Here is a 16,166-nt window from a genome sequence, read left to right as displayed (position 1 = left end):
CTTGGCTCCAAGTTTTACAACAATCTAGCAATTAGAGGTGGAGATTTTGGTGAAAATGAAGATTTGAAGGAGGAGATCTATGTTGAGCAGCCTTTTGGCTTTTTCTCATCCAATGGCAAGGTGTACAAGTTGAAAAAGACCCTTCACAACCTCAAAACAAGTTCCACGTGCTTCGAACGAGAAGATAGACCCCTCACGAACTGCAAAATCCTCACAGCAGCCTTTCAATGAACCTACTTGGATTCACTCATGAACCCTGTAAGTAAACCTTCAAGAAAGCACAAATTAGTCAAGAGTGATAAGAAGCCATATCAATGGTCCAATCAAGTGTCAATAGAAGGTAGCATCCGCTGCCAGTGAATATGCATGGGTCATAGCCTTCCAATTAGGATCCATAGGAGTAGAAATAGCCTTATACCCCTCCATCTCAAAAGTAGATAAAAGCTCTTGCACAACATGAAAATCTCCCTTGGAATCTGTCAAATTTCATGACCTAGAAAGAAGTAGAGGACCCATATCCGTAATCTCGAACACCTCGTGGTGTGCCTCCGTAGTCTGCTTGACCTTCTAGGCATGGTCATTTGTCAAGATGAGATCATCCACGTAATGCATGAACAATGCATACCCTCTTGTATCAAGTTGCAGGGTCTTCAAGGCAAAAAGATGCTGATGACCAACAAGAGGAAGAAGAATTCAATGACCAATTCAAGAATCAGAGAAGGACAATAGCAAATCTCTTTACTGGAGCCTAGATGGTAAAAGTTCCTCAATTTAATCGATTTTTAAATGCTTCAAAGAATAACAACAAGGGCAAGAAGAGAAAGTCATCTTCTAAAGCTTCAAGACAACAAGATGCACGCAAAGAAATGCCTAAGCCATCTCAACATGCTCCCAAAGTTACAGATGAGGAAAAGCAATTGGTGCCAATGAGGCAAGAAATGCACTTGCACGGCTATCATGGAAGTGTCAATCCCATGGATTTGGGATAGCAAGGCATGCATGGAATTATAGGGCAGCCAAGGTACTTTGGTGGTGGCACCATTTTTCATGTTATAGTGGATCAAGGACCACATAGGGGATATATGATACAACTCCTTATGGCATGCAGCAACCAAAGCATGGTGCACAAGATCCAATGCATCTGGGCAACGGATATGACTAGTAATATACATAACCCCATCTATGGTAGCATTAGCATGATGTGTGGAGCACCAAGTGACATGTATGGTAATACATCTACAACCCTTGGTGCTTATGGGGCTCAAGGAATGAGTGCTAATCATGCAAATGCTTCATTTGTTGTTGGTCATGATACAAATACAGCAAACGCGCTCTTTTCCAATAGCGAGCGTATGATTACTTGACTCCCAAAGAGGTAGCAAAGACTATGATGAGGGTGAAAAAGAAGTTAAGTTTGAGTCCTTCAATGGTGCACAAGATAGACTAAAAGCTGCAAAGTTGATACAGCCTATTCAAAAGGCCACTTCACCAAATCCTCAAAGATTCAAAAGCAAGACACTTTCTTGAAGGGAAATGCATTGCATTAGTCATCCACGCTCTTAATGCAAGGTAGAGCACTATCAACATGGATACAATTCAAGCAAATGTTTGCATCGAATTGGTTATGTTACAAGGGCATGAAATTTCATTGCTTTGCTTTGTGAAGAAATACCCTAACACAAAAACACAAATAACACCTTACGACAAAGCATAGACTAATAGAAAAAGACAATTAGGGTTAGGGTAACTCAAAGACAATGAATACAAAGAATGAATGAAATGATATAACTACTGAATATACAATACTCATGCAGCAAACACACTACATAGTGAATGAATATTATATCTCGAACTCCTGTATCTTAAGGGTCAGGGCAAGGGTAATGAGCTAGAGAGAGTGTCGTACTCCGAACGGATCCCGAATCACAGCAAGGCAACCTCCGGATATCCAAACGCAGCCAAGGAAAGCTGGATCTTATGCAAATAGCAGTGCAAGAGAGAGAAAGACTAAAAACGCAAGAAAACCAGCAACAACAATCAACATGTCGAAATCAACTCTGTACACTGTGTGGTAGGTTGGAAACGAGCATCAAACTATTGTAGATAACAATGGCTAGCTTGAACCGCAATGTCCTCTGTATCCAGGTCATGGGTAGCAAGCTGAAATACCTGAAATTTGCAAAGACAAGATTAAGGCTGAATGGAGGGTAGCATAACTATTTATAGAAAGTTTGGGCCCTCCCAAGTGGGTTTGTGCTTATAGAATACAGACACTTACTAGGAACACAATCCTTTTTAAATAAACAAGGTTGCTTATGGGATACATGCACTTTCTAGGAACTCACTCCTTTTAAATACCCAAGTTGTAATGATCCCGCAAATGTTTGAGGAAAAGGTGAAACACCACCCAACTGAGGAAGAGATGAGATCCTAACGACTATGCCTAAGTTTGAAGAACCCCTAGGGGTGGTGAATGACATGTGATCCTATATGAGATGCAGCATGTGGTCCACTTAATGGAGGCTAAAAGAATGTGGCAACGGAATAAAAGGGTGGGATGGGAGGGAGATTAAATGGATTTGTGATAGGTGTAGATGTGGAAAATAATGTGGGTTCTTTTTGTCCATTAAATGCATTAAATTGAAATGATAACGATAAAGATGCACCTACTTTATTTTGATCTTTGAAAACAAAATTGTCGGAAGGAAAAAAAGAGGAAGGAGTACTCACAGTTTCTTGTATCGACTATCTACCTAGTCTTGAGTTCATAAAGAAATATTTGACTTCCTCATTACTCATAAACCAGAAATTGATTTGAATACATCTTTCATCATAAAAATCATCCTTCCTAAAGAAATATTTGTCTTCCTCATTACTCATAAACCAGGAATTGATTTGCGTACATCCTTTATCATGAAAATCATTCATACCAATAGGAGAAGGGAATCATCATTAACAGGATCTAAAATGATAGACATACCTGACACCAAAGAGAATAAGTATAAAGACAATGGAGTGTACTCTATGCCAATTTCCACTTACGGATGGCCAGTCCTAAGTGGAGATTCGGCCTTTTCCACATGGTCAGTAGATTGATACATCGAATCTAAAGAGTGAAATTCAAACGTACCTTCTATCTGTTGTTGGGCTCTATGCATCAAATGAGATCATACTCAACTCCCACTCTGACTCGTTCCTCAATGGATTTAGCTCAAATATGAGAATTGGTGCAGAAGTAGTGTTCAAAGTCATCTTTGCTTCTGTTATTCCTACTTCTTGTGTAGAGCTTTTAGATCAAGGCCTAGGTTTCTCTCAAAGAACTTGGCTCTGATACCATGTGAAGAAAATACCCTAACACAGAAACACAAATAACATGCTTAACATTTGATTAAAAGTTAAACAAATGTGCTAATGTGGCTTGCACATGTAAGGTGAAATTTAATTATTTCACAATGTAGAACCCAAGACCCCAAGATATTAGTTAATGCCAAAGGCAAAAGTTGTAATAAGTTATGCTTGACAGATACTAGGTGATACGTGGTGTCAAATTTGAGCCTAGATCAATTTGTTGGCCACTAATGTCAATGGTCACATTACAGACTAAGCATTAATTAATTAATTAATGCCAACATAAGAGTCAATAACTACTCACTTACTCATGATCCTGAGAGGTTTTTCTAGGATTAAAACTGATCCATCAAAATAGTCTACAATGTATCCAAGTCTAAAATACAAAAAAAAACACATTTTTCAAAAAGCAACATTTTCAACTATTTTGGAAAGATTTTCGCAATTTTGCTCACATTGGCTTTTTGACTAGGTCTATTCCATTGATTTAAGTATCTAGACGACTGGACGATCTTATTCAGATAAGTGACCATACCCAAAAGATCAAGCAAACAAAGAAGACACTACATGAGTTGTTCAAGATAACAAATGTAGGACTTCTCCACTTTTTTCTAGGTCATGAGATTTAGCTAATTCCGAGGTGGATTTTCATCTCTCAACAACAATACGTATAGGAACTTTTGACCAACTTTGAGATGGAGGGGTATCAATCTATTTCTACTCTCATGAATAGGAGTTGAAAGGCCACAATCCAACGGCCCATATAGATTCACCGATGATCCGCTACAAGCAATTGATCGGGTCGTTGTTATGGCTTTAAAGTACTTGAATTGATTTGTGCTTTGCTGTAGGTTTGCTTGCAAAGTTCATGAGTAAACCCAAGCTAGTTAATTGGTAGGCTACTATGAGGATTTTGTGGTTCTTGGGAGGGACCCCCAACCTAGGTATTTATTATCCAATAGATACAAGAGATTCGCCCTTTGTTCTATAGGGCTAGACACATTCGTGTAGTAGTAAAAAGCAGCCCACAATTACCCTATTATCTACAAAGGCGGAGTATAGAGCGGCACCTTCTACCACTTGTGAGACAGTGTGGCTTCAAAGGTGGTTAGGAGAACTTGGTTGTTCTCCAACAAGTCCTACTACAAAAAGTACTTTGACACATATGAGAATCATCCATATAGGCCTTATATCAATTGAAGAAAAACCATCAACTTGTTGAAACACTTAAAGTTAGGGATGCAGAGAAAAAATAATACCAATTATGTTGCTTTCTTTGTAATGCACTTCATAGTGCCTATATTTAGTCATCCCTTGGACTAGCACAAGCAGCCTGCAATCATTCTTGGGCAGATATATGCATTCTAGATCAGGTTGAACAGTTTGGAACAGTCACCAACTGATCGCAGCGATTTGGTCACATCTGACAGTGCCAGGCAGGGCAGGCAGGTGAACGTGGCAGGCAGCATGTTTGTACAGCATTATTTTTATTGATTTATTGCAGTTGAACTGATTTACTGTGATTGTACTGGCTGATCTACCTTGTTTTCTTGTTTTAATTGGCCTATTTATAGGCTGACCTGCCCGGGTTCACATATCATTCAGTTTTGGTGTACGGACACATTGACAGCCTGTTGTACGTTCTGTTCTTTCATTCAATACAATCACACGCTTCCACATTTACTGCACTCTGACACTGGCAGCAATCAGCCAGTTTCACCATTTCTTGGCTATTTACAGCCATTCCATAGTGGTCGGTCATCATTCACAAATGCTCTTCTGCAGGTTTCAGCACTTCCCACTGATCCGGTGCCCTCACTGACGCCTTGGGCTGTGTGTCAGGACTGATCAGTCCCCTTTGTATTCAGCATTCTTTTGGAGTTTAGTGCAAATTTTCTTATTCCATTCTCTTCTTTCGTTGCAATATTTCTCTTCCATTCTCTCTTCATGTTCATGTTTCCTCTTCCATTGTGCACTCTCACATAAACACCTTCAAAAACAAACAATGGAGTTATCACAACTTCTATAACTAGCCGCAACATGTCTTGTAAGTGTTAGTCTACGATGATGTAATGATGTAGTAAGATTAACTGCAAAGAGGATATCCAAGATATATCATGGAAATGTATCAAACAATAGAAGCCTAAGGAAGCAGAGCATCATTGATCTGTGCGGAGAATGAAGCGAGCACTCACTAATGCAAGAAGAAAACACCAACAAAAGTTCTCACTGTAGTAAACTCTCTCTCACTCAAACAAACCAAGTAATATCCAATCAAGTAAGCACACACAACAAAAGCAAGTCGAAAACAATGATAGATAGTATAGGCGCTCCACTAAAGCAAAAGAAGATGCTCGGGTCTAGATACAGCATTCAAGATGAACATATGACATTTATGCACACGAACAAGGCCTCTCACAAAAATTCTCACAAAGCACACCATCCTACATGGAAAATCTCGACCAAGACACAATGTAGAGGAGTCCACGAGTAATGTTTTGTGGTCATGCAAAGCCCCTAGGCAAGTAATGAGAACACCTACAACCATCTTGGAAGAAGAGAGACTATGAGGGTTGAGGCTATTGTTCAAGCTCTAGTTGTCCACCATAAAGCTCATCAAATACCTGAATAACCTTTTGGGAGGTGGAGGTGATAAAGAAGTCCAAAAACGCATCTTTGAAGAGGACCCTACTAGGGACCATTGGCCACCTAAAATGCAAACTACAATAGCGTAACTACCTAAACAATTGAGCCACCCAATCAATGCTACCAATGCTAACAACTTGTACATTAGACTTAAAAGCCACAAGGTACAAATAGAACCTATATACCAACCTATATAATGAGAAGAATGCAAAGTGGAGATGATGGTAATGACCAGGCAATGAGAGCCCAAATACATTTAACAAAAAGAGAAATCGGTTACTAATTGTAATACCATGTGACCAATCCATAAAGAGGAGGGAGAGAGACACACAAACAGAGGAAGAGGTAGGGAGAGGTAGGGAGAGAAAAGTGAGAAAAGCTTGTGTACCAAAGACTAATACACTAATGTAACACATGTCCATCTACATAAAACAATTTGAAATCAAACACGAAACCCAAATTACTAATGATGTACAAAGACCAATAAGAAAATTGGGCCAGCCACAAGCAACTAGCCAAGAGGCCCAAATTGCCCAAACAAGAGACCCTAAAGCCTTGCCACTTTAATATCCCTCAAGTACTAGTGGAGTTGCATGCAATAATAGCCAAAGCTAATCTACCAAGATCGCTAACAACCATGGGAATATTTCCAATATTCCATGACATCTGACACAATGAAACATGTCATGTATATGTAGTTTAGCAATCAGTCTTTGTCTTTAACATTGGGGTTTTAGATTGTATTGGGTGGTTGGTCATCTCTTGCTCTTAAGAGTCCAATTTCTAGCTCCTCACCATGATGAATGGTACTTCCTACGACTGAAATATACTAATAAATTCATATGTTTCTGGTGCAACTTTGATATATGCTATTGCTGCTATCGCTACTCCTTGGCTGCCTAAATATAGCAACTAAGAATGTTAATGAAACAAACTTCTCAATTGCACACCTATAGGGAAATGTTCTACATAAATGACCAAACTAAAGTGAACCAAAAGGGTTGTTGACACCACAAAGTTTCTACAAGATGTCGTGTACAATTCGAGTTAAGAATTTGAAACTAAAATTGTTAACCTTATATGTCAAAAGGCCATGGTAACTGCGAAATGCATTTCGCTAGCACTGAAGCGTGAAATGCCAAAACATTTCACTAAAACGTAAAACGCCCAAAGTGAAACGGCTGATTGAAACATGATTTTTAAATGGACAAAAAATATTTATTTTTCTTGTTTTTTTTTGGATTTTTGGACACTATATATATAGGATACACATGATTTGTTGATATGAAAGGATCCACATGGGATAAATGTGTAACTTGTAACTCATTGTCTATATAGAGAACCATCTCATATGTATTATTCAACCATTTCACTTGGCGTTTCGCTTGGGACTTGCCCAAAGGTGAAACGATTCGTTGTGAAACGCAACATTTCGGGGTAAAACGCAATGTTTCAAGAGTGAAATGTTTCAGGGGTGAAACATTTCATGCTTACCTTGCAAAAGGCTCAATCTGAAACTATAGTAAATTCATCTGTAATTACTACTGATCGAGCACTTGATACTTTGGTTCACTTTTCAAATATAGCCTTGACAAATGCTGGTCTCCATGGGAAAATATTGCTAAGTTTTATTGCCACGTGACTTAAGAGAAACGGTAGCTGCATTCACAACCTTTTATAGAAAAGAAAGTTTGTCCAACAATTCTTTGAAAATGAAAGCAAGCTTCTTTGAAGTCTATAATTAAGTAACAACGCCAATGGAAGGAGATCACCATTATCACCATCCAATTGAAGCAAATAGCAGACATCTTAGAGAATTAATCTTAAAACCATTCTTGATACTTGCAATACCACTGTACATTTTTTGTTGCACGTGTAATATAAGCTTAGTGACTCATGACAAAACTCATCATAAAATTAAGAATTCAAAGCCAGGTAAAGCTGAACAATACCATATCGAGGGTTCCAAATCCACCTCTTGCACATCCCAGAACAAATGGTCTCAAAGAAGAAAAGGGAGAGAAGGTCTCCGTGTTGATCTCTCCAGGATATGTGTCTTCCATAGCTTGAAGTGTTTCAATTGCCAAATCAAGATCTCCACTTGTCACAGCAGCATGTAACCGAGCCAGAAAAGCAGCTTCACTTGGGGGGCGGCTGTCCTGCAACGAGAAAGTGAGAACCTCCCATGCCTTTCTGGAAAGAGCCAAATCACCAGTCCGAGCAGCCATGCTGAGGATTGCCAGTAATGTGCCTTCATCAAGAGTAGGTGCTCTAAGGGGCCTGCCCTTTCTCCTGCCATATAAAAGCTCTATAGCAAGCAATGCACCTTCAGGCACATCAGTCTCTGCACATGATTGCAGAAGATCCCCCAAAGCAGACATGGAAGGAAATGCATCCCTTTTCTACAAAGCAGACAGATGAAAAAGCATTGAAGGACAACATACTAAACAGGATAATTTAAAGTTAGGGAACACGAGGTGTTCACTGTGTGATTAAGCAAGTTGGAAGTTCAGATACCTGCCCCCAGCGTACAATGTCTGTTGCTTTAAGAGCTTGACCAAGCCTTGAGAAAGAAGTAACTAACTTGCTTATGATAAAGTCGTCTGGGGGAAGATTATTTGCAACCATGATGCGCACATAATCCATAGCCTTTATAGCATCTGAATCTTGTCGAAAACTCATAATCGCCTTGATGCACCAATCTGCTTGTACAGGTATCTCCAGCTCCTGAACTCTGCCAACCATTGAAGACACACCTGTCATAAGGTTTGGAATGACCAAACAGTACAAAGCTTAATCAGGCCAAACCCCAGTCCAGATTAATACATGATAGAAATTCAAACTTCAACTCAAGCACGATGCGCAGTCCCTATCAACCCACATACTCTGCATCCACTAACCGAATTGCTATGTTCTCACCTGTACGATGATGAATGTTACAAGCTGGTGACCACAGACAATGATACTTGTGCATAACATAAGAAATCATGGCAATAGCACCACAACATGGATATATCCTTGAATAGAAAAACAACTTTACCACCCGTCATGTGCTGAAAAAACTTCAAGTCCTGATATAACTGAAACCCTCTCTTTCCTCCCTCAAAAGGCATAAAATGATTAATTACATCGCAAATAAACGATCGAATGCTTCCATCTCTCGTCTGTCTCCTGCTGCATTAAATAACACATGGAAAGTGTCTGTATTGGGCTGCAAGCCAAGGTGTCTCATTTCATCCACACGCTTCAACAAAATGTCAACAGGAGCACCTTTCAGACCCTCAGCCAGTAGAGCAATGTTGCATGGCGTAACCATGGGCTTATTTGGTTGACCAGTTATTGGATCTAGGCACTGCAACCAATCCCTGTAGATTTGAATGGCTTCCTGCAGCATTTTTTTCTTGATACGCTCAGTCATCTCCTTGATCAACCCATGGAGAGTGAGTGTTACACCGATTGGGGCAGCAACCGGAACTCCACGGCGCACTGCAGGCATTCCAGGAACAACAGGGGCCAACACATCCTTTGAGGGTGTGGCAGTTTTTTCTGCTTCAGTATCAGGCTCGTCAATGGCAGGGACAGGCTCAATGATCTCTGTGACAGGTGTCTCACCATTCGAAGCAGACATTTCATCAGTTTCCAATTGCTGCAATTGCAGAAACGGGGAGTTGGTATGCAGACCTCTTTGCTCACATAAAGCGACAGAGCCAGTCAACGAGGAAGGGTTTTTGGAGCTCAATCCAAGCCCTTCCAGCAGTGCACAAGATCTCACGAGATGACTATAGCCTCCTGACTCCGCACAATGCAGAGGAGGAACGGGCCTCCCCTCAACGCCTGAGATTCCTCTTTTGAGGAATCTTAAGTAACCAAGCAGGCGAGACATAGCTGCTCTGACAAACCAAGAGGCGCTTGAAGATAAATAAAATTCGACCTTCAAAGGAGAACCCTAGAATTTCTGCTGTATTCGAATGCAAGCAGAGAAGTATGGCCACGTGAATACAGGCCTCTGGGAACGCCAAGAGTTTAGCTTGTTCGAGCGTCCATGGCAGCTCCGCAGGATCAGCTCTCCTTCTTACTCTTCGAGATTCCTCAGTCCTCACTTCGCGATTCTTAGGTTGCTGGCAGCTGCAAATGACATGACACCATCAGCCTTAATTTGTTCGTCTTTTCTAACGCAACCACGTAGGTAAGCATTGGACTCAACCTCCCTTGGTGTCTAAACCTTCGGGCAACCAAAGGGGTAAGTCTTCACTATTGGATGATGGCCCATCTAATTCTACAATCCATATGACAAGCAAGACAATAGAATAGGATTTTGCTAATGGCTTGAGTGCTTCGCAATTGGTGAAGGAAAAATTATCCATCTTTTGATTGGCTCTTGATCAAATTGGTCAAGCAATACAACCCAATGCTGACACCAAAGTGTGGGCCAATTTCTATCGACTAAGTGTACTTTGACCCATCGCATTGATCATTCCACACATCCTCTTCTTACTTTTTTTCTTTTTTCAAAGTGCATCTGAACCTCACGATGGTTCTTCTATTGTTATTAACATGAGCTATGTAATTGATTACAAATTTAATTGGAGGTGTCACATTATTGGTCCCCTTACCTAGTGTCACTTTGGGACTTGCTACTATGGGTCTATATAGGAGCAATGAAAGTTTAAGGAGTTACCATGTCCATGTGAGGTTAACTTTAATTGTGAACTTCACAATGATTTAGCAAGTCCATGGTCACATTCACTAGCCCAAATGAGGAGCAAATCATGTAAAAGCCTTAATAGATTACACTTTTGGAGCAATAGATGTGTAACGTGTCCACCTGTTATCTTCAGGACACGTCTTAGCAATCCATCGGAAAGGATGTCTAGAAAGCTCTGCCCGGCACTCCCATGGAATGTTACGGGGTTTGAGATCTAGGACTTTCCGCGTCTGCCACATAGCAGAAGTATTCCGGCCGTTCCCACTTAGGACCGACCTGAATTAGGGTTTTCCCTATTGGTCATTTCCTAACGACAACTAGCGTTGAACCCGAGTGAACTACTTTACGCAGAAACGCCAGGTCCGAAGCGGATTCACGCTGCACTTGGTTCAAAGAGAATGGGAAACGAGAGGGATGCGAAGCTCAACCTCTCTGCCATAAGGCATAGTCCCATTCCGTTCCCCTAAAACAGCGTAAATCGGGATCATTTATTACTTAGACTCTAGGTCAACGCTCTTGCTGTTCGTGTTCTTTGAACGATCTTCTTGCTGTCCATCATGATTGAGAAAAGTTTCCGGCCAACCAGGACCACCCATCCGTAGGACAGACCCATGGCCCATCCTCCGCACTTTCCTCGGGTTGTTTAGTTATTTAATTATCTAACACATTTAGTTGGACATGTATCAATCAGCTTCCTTAATTAGCCCGTTAGGCACTGGTTCCTTCACGTAATCATAGCACTTGACATAGAAAAACAATGTCAAACAAGTTCCTTTTCAACAAGTTATCATATTTATCTTTGAAATACATAAAGTCTAGCCCGTAGGCTTATCCATAATCCGCCCAAAGGCTATCCAGCAATCCACAGGGATTACTAATCCAAGATTTCACCCGTAGACTAGTATGCGGGCCTCGAGATCCAATCCCGATCACATTGGCATCTTGTGTAGGGCCCAGAAGGCAAGGGATTTACAGCCAGAGCCCCCTCTAGCACCCAAGCGTCCTCCTGCTCCAAGTAGCGCTCAACGAAGAGACATCTCGCAACGAGTTCGGTCCACCTTCCCGGCGCGGTTAACAACCCCCTTGGTTAGGGTCAAGTAGGCAGTCGGGGGTAACTGAAGCTGCCTCTCCCTTCAGGCCTTCAACCTGAAGCATTAGATATCCATTTATCCTTTAATTCTTTGACCAAACAAAGCAAAACAGTGCTCTTAAAACTATTACAAGCACGATCATTTCCATTGGTCGTTATTTGGCCAACTGCTAAGGAGCGAATCCTTCTTTCCGAATGCATCCAGCACTCGGACCGGGATCAATTGCGACTTGGCAAGATCCCCAAGGGTTTATTTGTTAACCCTATATCCTGGGTTAGGGCCCTACCCTATTAACCCGACTTAATCAATACCTTAAGTTCATATGTTATTCCAAGTTATTGATTGGTCTTTTGCTTCCAAGCAAATATCTAATCCCCATATCTTGGTCACTTTACCCAAGAAAGGTACTATATCAAGACAACTTCATCCTCTTGCAAGATAAACTTGCATAAGAATCTGCCAATCTCATTCTGAGGAATTGGCCATTCCCTTGTGATCAAATCACAAGATCATGCAACTCTGCAATTTGTTGCACAAGTGTCGCATCTAATCCATGGGACTATTCTACCCATCAACGGCGTCTTCTAATCACGGTATCATGGTTAGATATGACAATCCGTTCCTGATTGCATTTGGCCGACATTGTCGGTCCTAGGGTTCCGAGTTTCATCTTTTTAGCGAGAGATTCCTAGGAAAAACCCTAGATCACTTCTCGCAAGTATGTTCCAATGTCCCTACATTCCGTGAATGTGGGCAAGTTTTTAGGGTATAGGAGTTTCAGCTTTGGCAATACGAGCGACTAGGTCACGTCCTCAATGTGTTAAATCCTAGTTAGCTCTTTGGGATATGTTACATTGAATTAACCCTTCCTAAACGACTTTCTCGTGATTTTTAGGTGTTTAGGTTTAACCCAATTTAACCTGTCTATTCTTGAAGATAATTATGCTACCATTTTCGTAACCACATGATTCATTGTCTACATGTAAGTTGATTTACAAACCCTAACTTTTCAATTTAAGGTCAAAGCATAGGTTAAGTTATAGCATAATTCCAATTGATCATCCTATAACATGCAAACAAGATTCATGCTAAAACATGCAGCCTTTTTCTACTTTCATTTCCGAATGAATTTGTCGTATGCATAACTTACACAACCTTTCGTTGATTTTGAGTTTTTAGGCCACTTGCCTAGCATTAAATCTTCTTCATGCAGCCCTAGCAAATTCCCACCATTGCTTAGCAACTTTCTATAACGAATCATTTCGAAGAAAATATGTTCAATAATGTGATATGCGGTTTATTCCTTCCATGCTGAAGTGTACTATCATAGTTCTGTTTTGTAAAGATGGGCATTAATTAATCTAATTAATGCATAAAACCCACTTGCTAGACATGCATAGAAATCTTATGCTTGCTTTCTTTTATTCGTTTTATTGAAAAATACTAATGACCGAATTATTCCATCGTGATGCTCTTTTCCTTAAATTAGTCAAAGTATTTAAATCGAAAGATGTATCCTATCTCCAAAAATGATCCACGCACGATTGAATTATAATGACGTAAATCAAAATTAGGAAGAAAAACTTGGACTTGTGGTGAAATGTCCACATGGATGTTAGGAGACAATCCTCCTGCGGTTGCGCCTTGTGCCTTCTTAGGGGCCATCGCGAATTCCGCCTTTTTGCCTTGGACGCAGAGTTATGATCTTGTCCGTCTCCTTCGTACGCGAAACTCCCTTTGTGAATCGGCTTTGGAAGGCCTTAAAGACTTGTGGGAGTTGCAATAGGAAATATGGTTTTTGAATCCGGTGGTTAAAATGAACTTGAGGAGAATCAATGAAAAGAAACGAGTTTTAAAACTTTGTGGGGATGCTATGATAATTGGTTTCTTTTTTAAAAAAAACCGGTTATTGTGAGCTTTATGGGAGATGTATGGAAAGGAAAATCCACGGAAATGAAGTTTAAATACACGGCTTTGTGGAATACAAGGCCCTAAATTCCGGAGTGAGACTGGGGGAAAGGAAGTGTAAGGGGCCACTTGTGAAGGGGTTAAATCCCGGGGGTGGGATCATAAAAACCCGCTTTGTAAAGGCAATAGGAAAGATGGCACGGGAAGGGGCTTTGGATCCCGGCGGGGGGGGGGGGGGGGTTTATCAAACCCACATGCTAGGGGGAAGCCCACAAGAAGGAATGGGGGGGTGTAATATGAAAGGGCTTATAGGACCCTAAGGCATTTTATGGGGGAAAGACCACAAGGAGGATTTTTAAATCCCGGGGAGGGGTGGGATTTTTCAAACCCACTTTGAAAAGGCCTTTTAAAGACCCACAGAAAAGGGGGGGAAAGGGTGTAGAAGACCCTTAAGAGGGGATTTTGTGTGTGGGGGGGAAAGGGTATGAAAGGGGGCTTAGGAAACCCACGAGATTTCAGAAGCCCACGTGGATGGAAGTACAAATGGAGTTTGATTGGCAGCAGCAGCAGCGTTCTGCACGACTGGCGATCTTCAAAATCTCGGTGCCCCCTCCTCTCTCCTCTCGACGCAGCGTGATGGCTCCTCCTCTATCTCTCGACAGTAGCTTCGGCAGTGTCTCGACTCCTCCCTTTTCTTTCCAAAGCTCCCATAGCCATGGGTTTTATAGGGAGAGGGAGAGGTACCTCCCTCCCTCCACGTGCCAACGTGCATGCCCTTGCCCCCTCCATAGCATCCAGCAGGGATGCTTATTCATCCCGCTTTCCCTCCCTCTCCCCTAGCACGACAGTCGGCTGGGGGAAGGAGGAAATTCCCATAATTCTAATAATAATCTCTTCCCAAGAGGGGATTTTTTTGCAGGAGGAATTGGAAATTTTATAAGGTGGACCCGATAACGTAACACTTCAATTGCATCATTGTGCATGTCCTAGGGCAAAATGGTTCAAACTACACAATATTGCATACTTTAGCCTAGGTTCAAATTGTGTTTCCCAACTAGTCCTCGCTTGAAGTCATAGTTCTTCTTCCCTATAAATGACTAAAAGGTTGAAGCTTTTACACATATTTTCTTTATGCATTTTATTCACTTTTTCATTCCTTAGTGAGCCCTTAGCATGAATACTCATAGTCAATTCATAGGTGCCCCTTCACCTTCTATGCATATCTGCAATGATAAAGTGACAAATTTTATTACCAATAAGTGAGATTGATCCATGAATTTACACATTGGCTCCTTTAGTGATTTTGGGAATTCAATGGTAAATTAGGGTTTAGAAAACATATTAGGCTCATTAGAACCTTTGTCTTTGGCAAGGTAGCACTTACTAAACCATGATGCAATCAATGATCAAGAGTTTTAGTTAGAATAGTGCTCTGATAACTAAAGAAGGTGGAGTTATATATAGGGGTGCATCCTTGATTTTAGGATTAGAATAAGATTGTGGGATGCCTCGTGAAGAGCCACAAAGGTTGTATGTTTTGCCTATTTAAAGGCACCTCATTTTTTAATGAAAAAACACGTGTGTGTTTTGGTCATATCTCTCTCATTTTGCGATGTTGGATAGTTCTCAACATGTCTCCCTGTGATTTACAGTCCTTGATAGTTCTCAAATTGGTATTAGAGACTTTCTTCCATTATTGCCTCCTTTAATCTCCTTTCTCTTCAATATATGGATTATGCAACATCCTCTCATAGCTAGTTTAACACATAACTCAATTCTTGAGCTTCACGCTCCAAATTCACTTAGCAACCTTAGCAAATTAGCTTCGTTTTGAACCTACAATCTCAACTTCACATTGACTACAAATATGCTACCATTTACTTATTCAAGAACCAAAGTTGAGCACTAGAAAGAAGCTTGAATAATCGAGGCATCCATAGGCAACTTAGATAATCCCTATTGAATTTAGATTGTAGTTGAGCACTACAAAGAAGCTTGAATATTCAAGGCATCCATAGGCAACTCACACTAAGATAAGTGTAGAAATTATTAACAATGCTAGTAAAGTTATTGGCAAAGGAGAAAGAAGGAACAACCTATATGAGCTAAGTGCTTTTACAATCACCAATGGTGTATGCACAAGTAAACTTTGGCATGAAAGATTTGGTCACATTGGTTTTGCAGTGTTGAAAGAGATGCATGAGCAAGGTATGGTTGCTCACCTACCTGTAGTATTGAAATGAAGGAACCATGTGAACCTTGTATGATGGGCAAGCAACAGAGAAAGGCATTTCCACAAGAAAGCAAGAATAGAGCAAAGGCTCTCTTAGAGTCAGTGCATACTGACTTGTGCGATAAAATGCCTACAAAGGCCTTAGGAATATATTCTTATTTTATGTTGATCATTGACAGCTATAATAGGAAGATGTGGGTGTACTTCCTTCGTGATGATTAGACTTAAGCTTTTG

General features: G+C 40.8%; 1 protein-coding gene across 1 annotated transcript in view; it reads right to left on the bottom strand.

Annotated features, from left to right (window-relative positions):
• LOC148035426 (pentatricopeptide repeat-containing protein At1g26460, mitochondrial-like) overlaps positions 1 to 10,176 on the bottom strand; it is a 40,055-nt gene extending 29,879 nt beyond the window's left edge. The window contains exons 1-3 of the mRNA XM_087680430.1: positions 9,123 to 10,176; positions 8,512 to 8,728; positions 7,947 to 8,396 (exon numbers count right to left, since the gene is read on the bottom strand). Coding sequence (XP_087536556.1) covers positions 7,947 to 8,396; positions 8,512 to 8,728; positions 9,123 to 9,877 — 1,422 coding nt within the window. The 5' untranslated portion in view covers positions 9,878 to 10,176. The remainder of the gene's footprint in view (positions 1 to 7,946; positions 8,397 to 8,511; positions 8,729 to 9,122) is intronic.
• Positions 10,177 to 16,166: the final 5,990 nt, after the last annotated feature.

This window comes from Lygodium microphyllum, chromosome 6 (genome assembly GCF_053477565.2).
Source record: "Lygodium microphyllum isolate KBCC chromosome 6, Lygodium_microphyllum_v1.1.10, whole genome shotgun sequence".
In the NCBI taxonomy this organism is placed as follows: domain Eukaryota; kingdom Viridiplantae; phylum Streptophyta; class Polypodiopsida; order Schizaeales; family Lygodiaceae; genus Lygodium; species Lygodium microphyllum.
The sequence above is the reverse complement of the archived record's forward strand: the minus strand, read 5'-3'. Positions and strand labels throughout refer to the sequence as shown.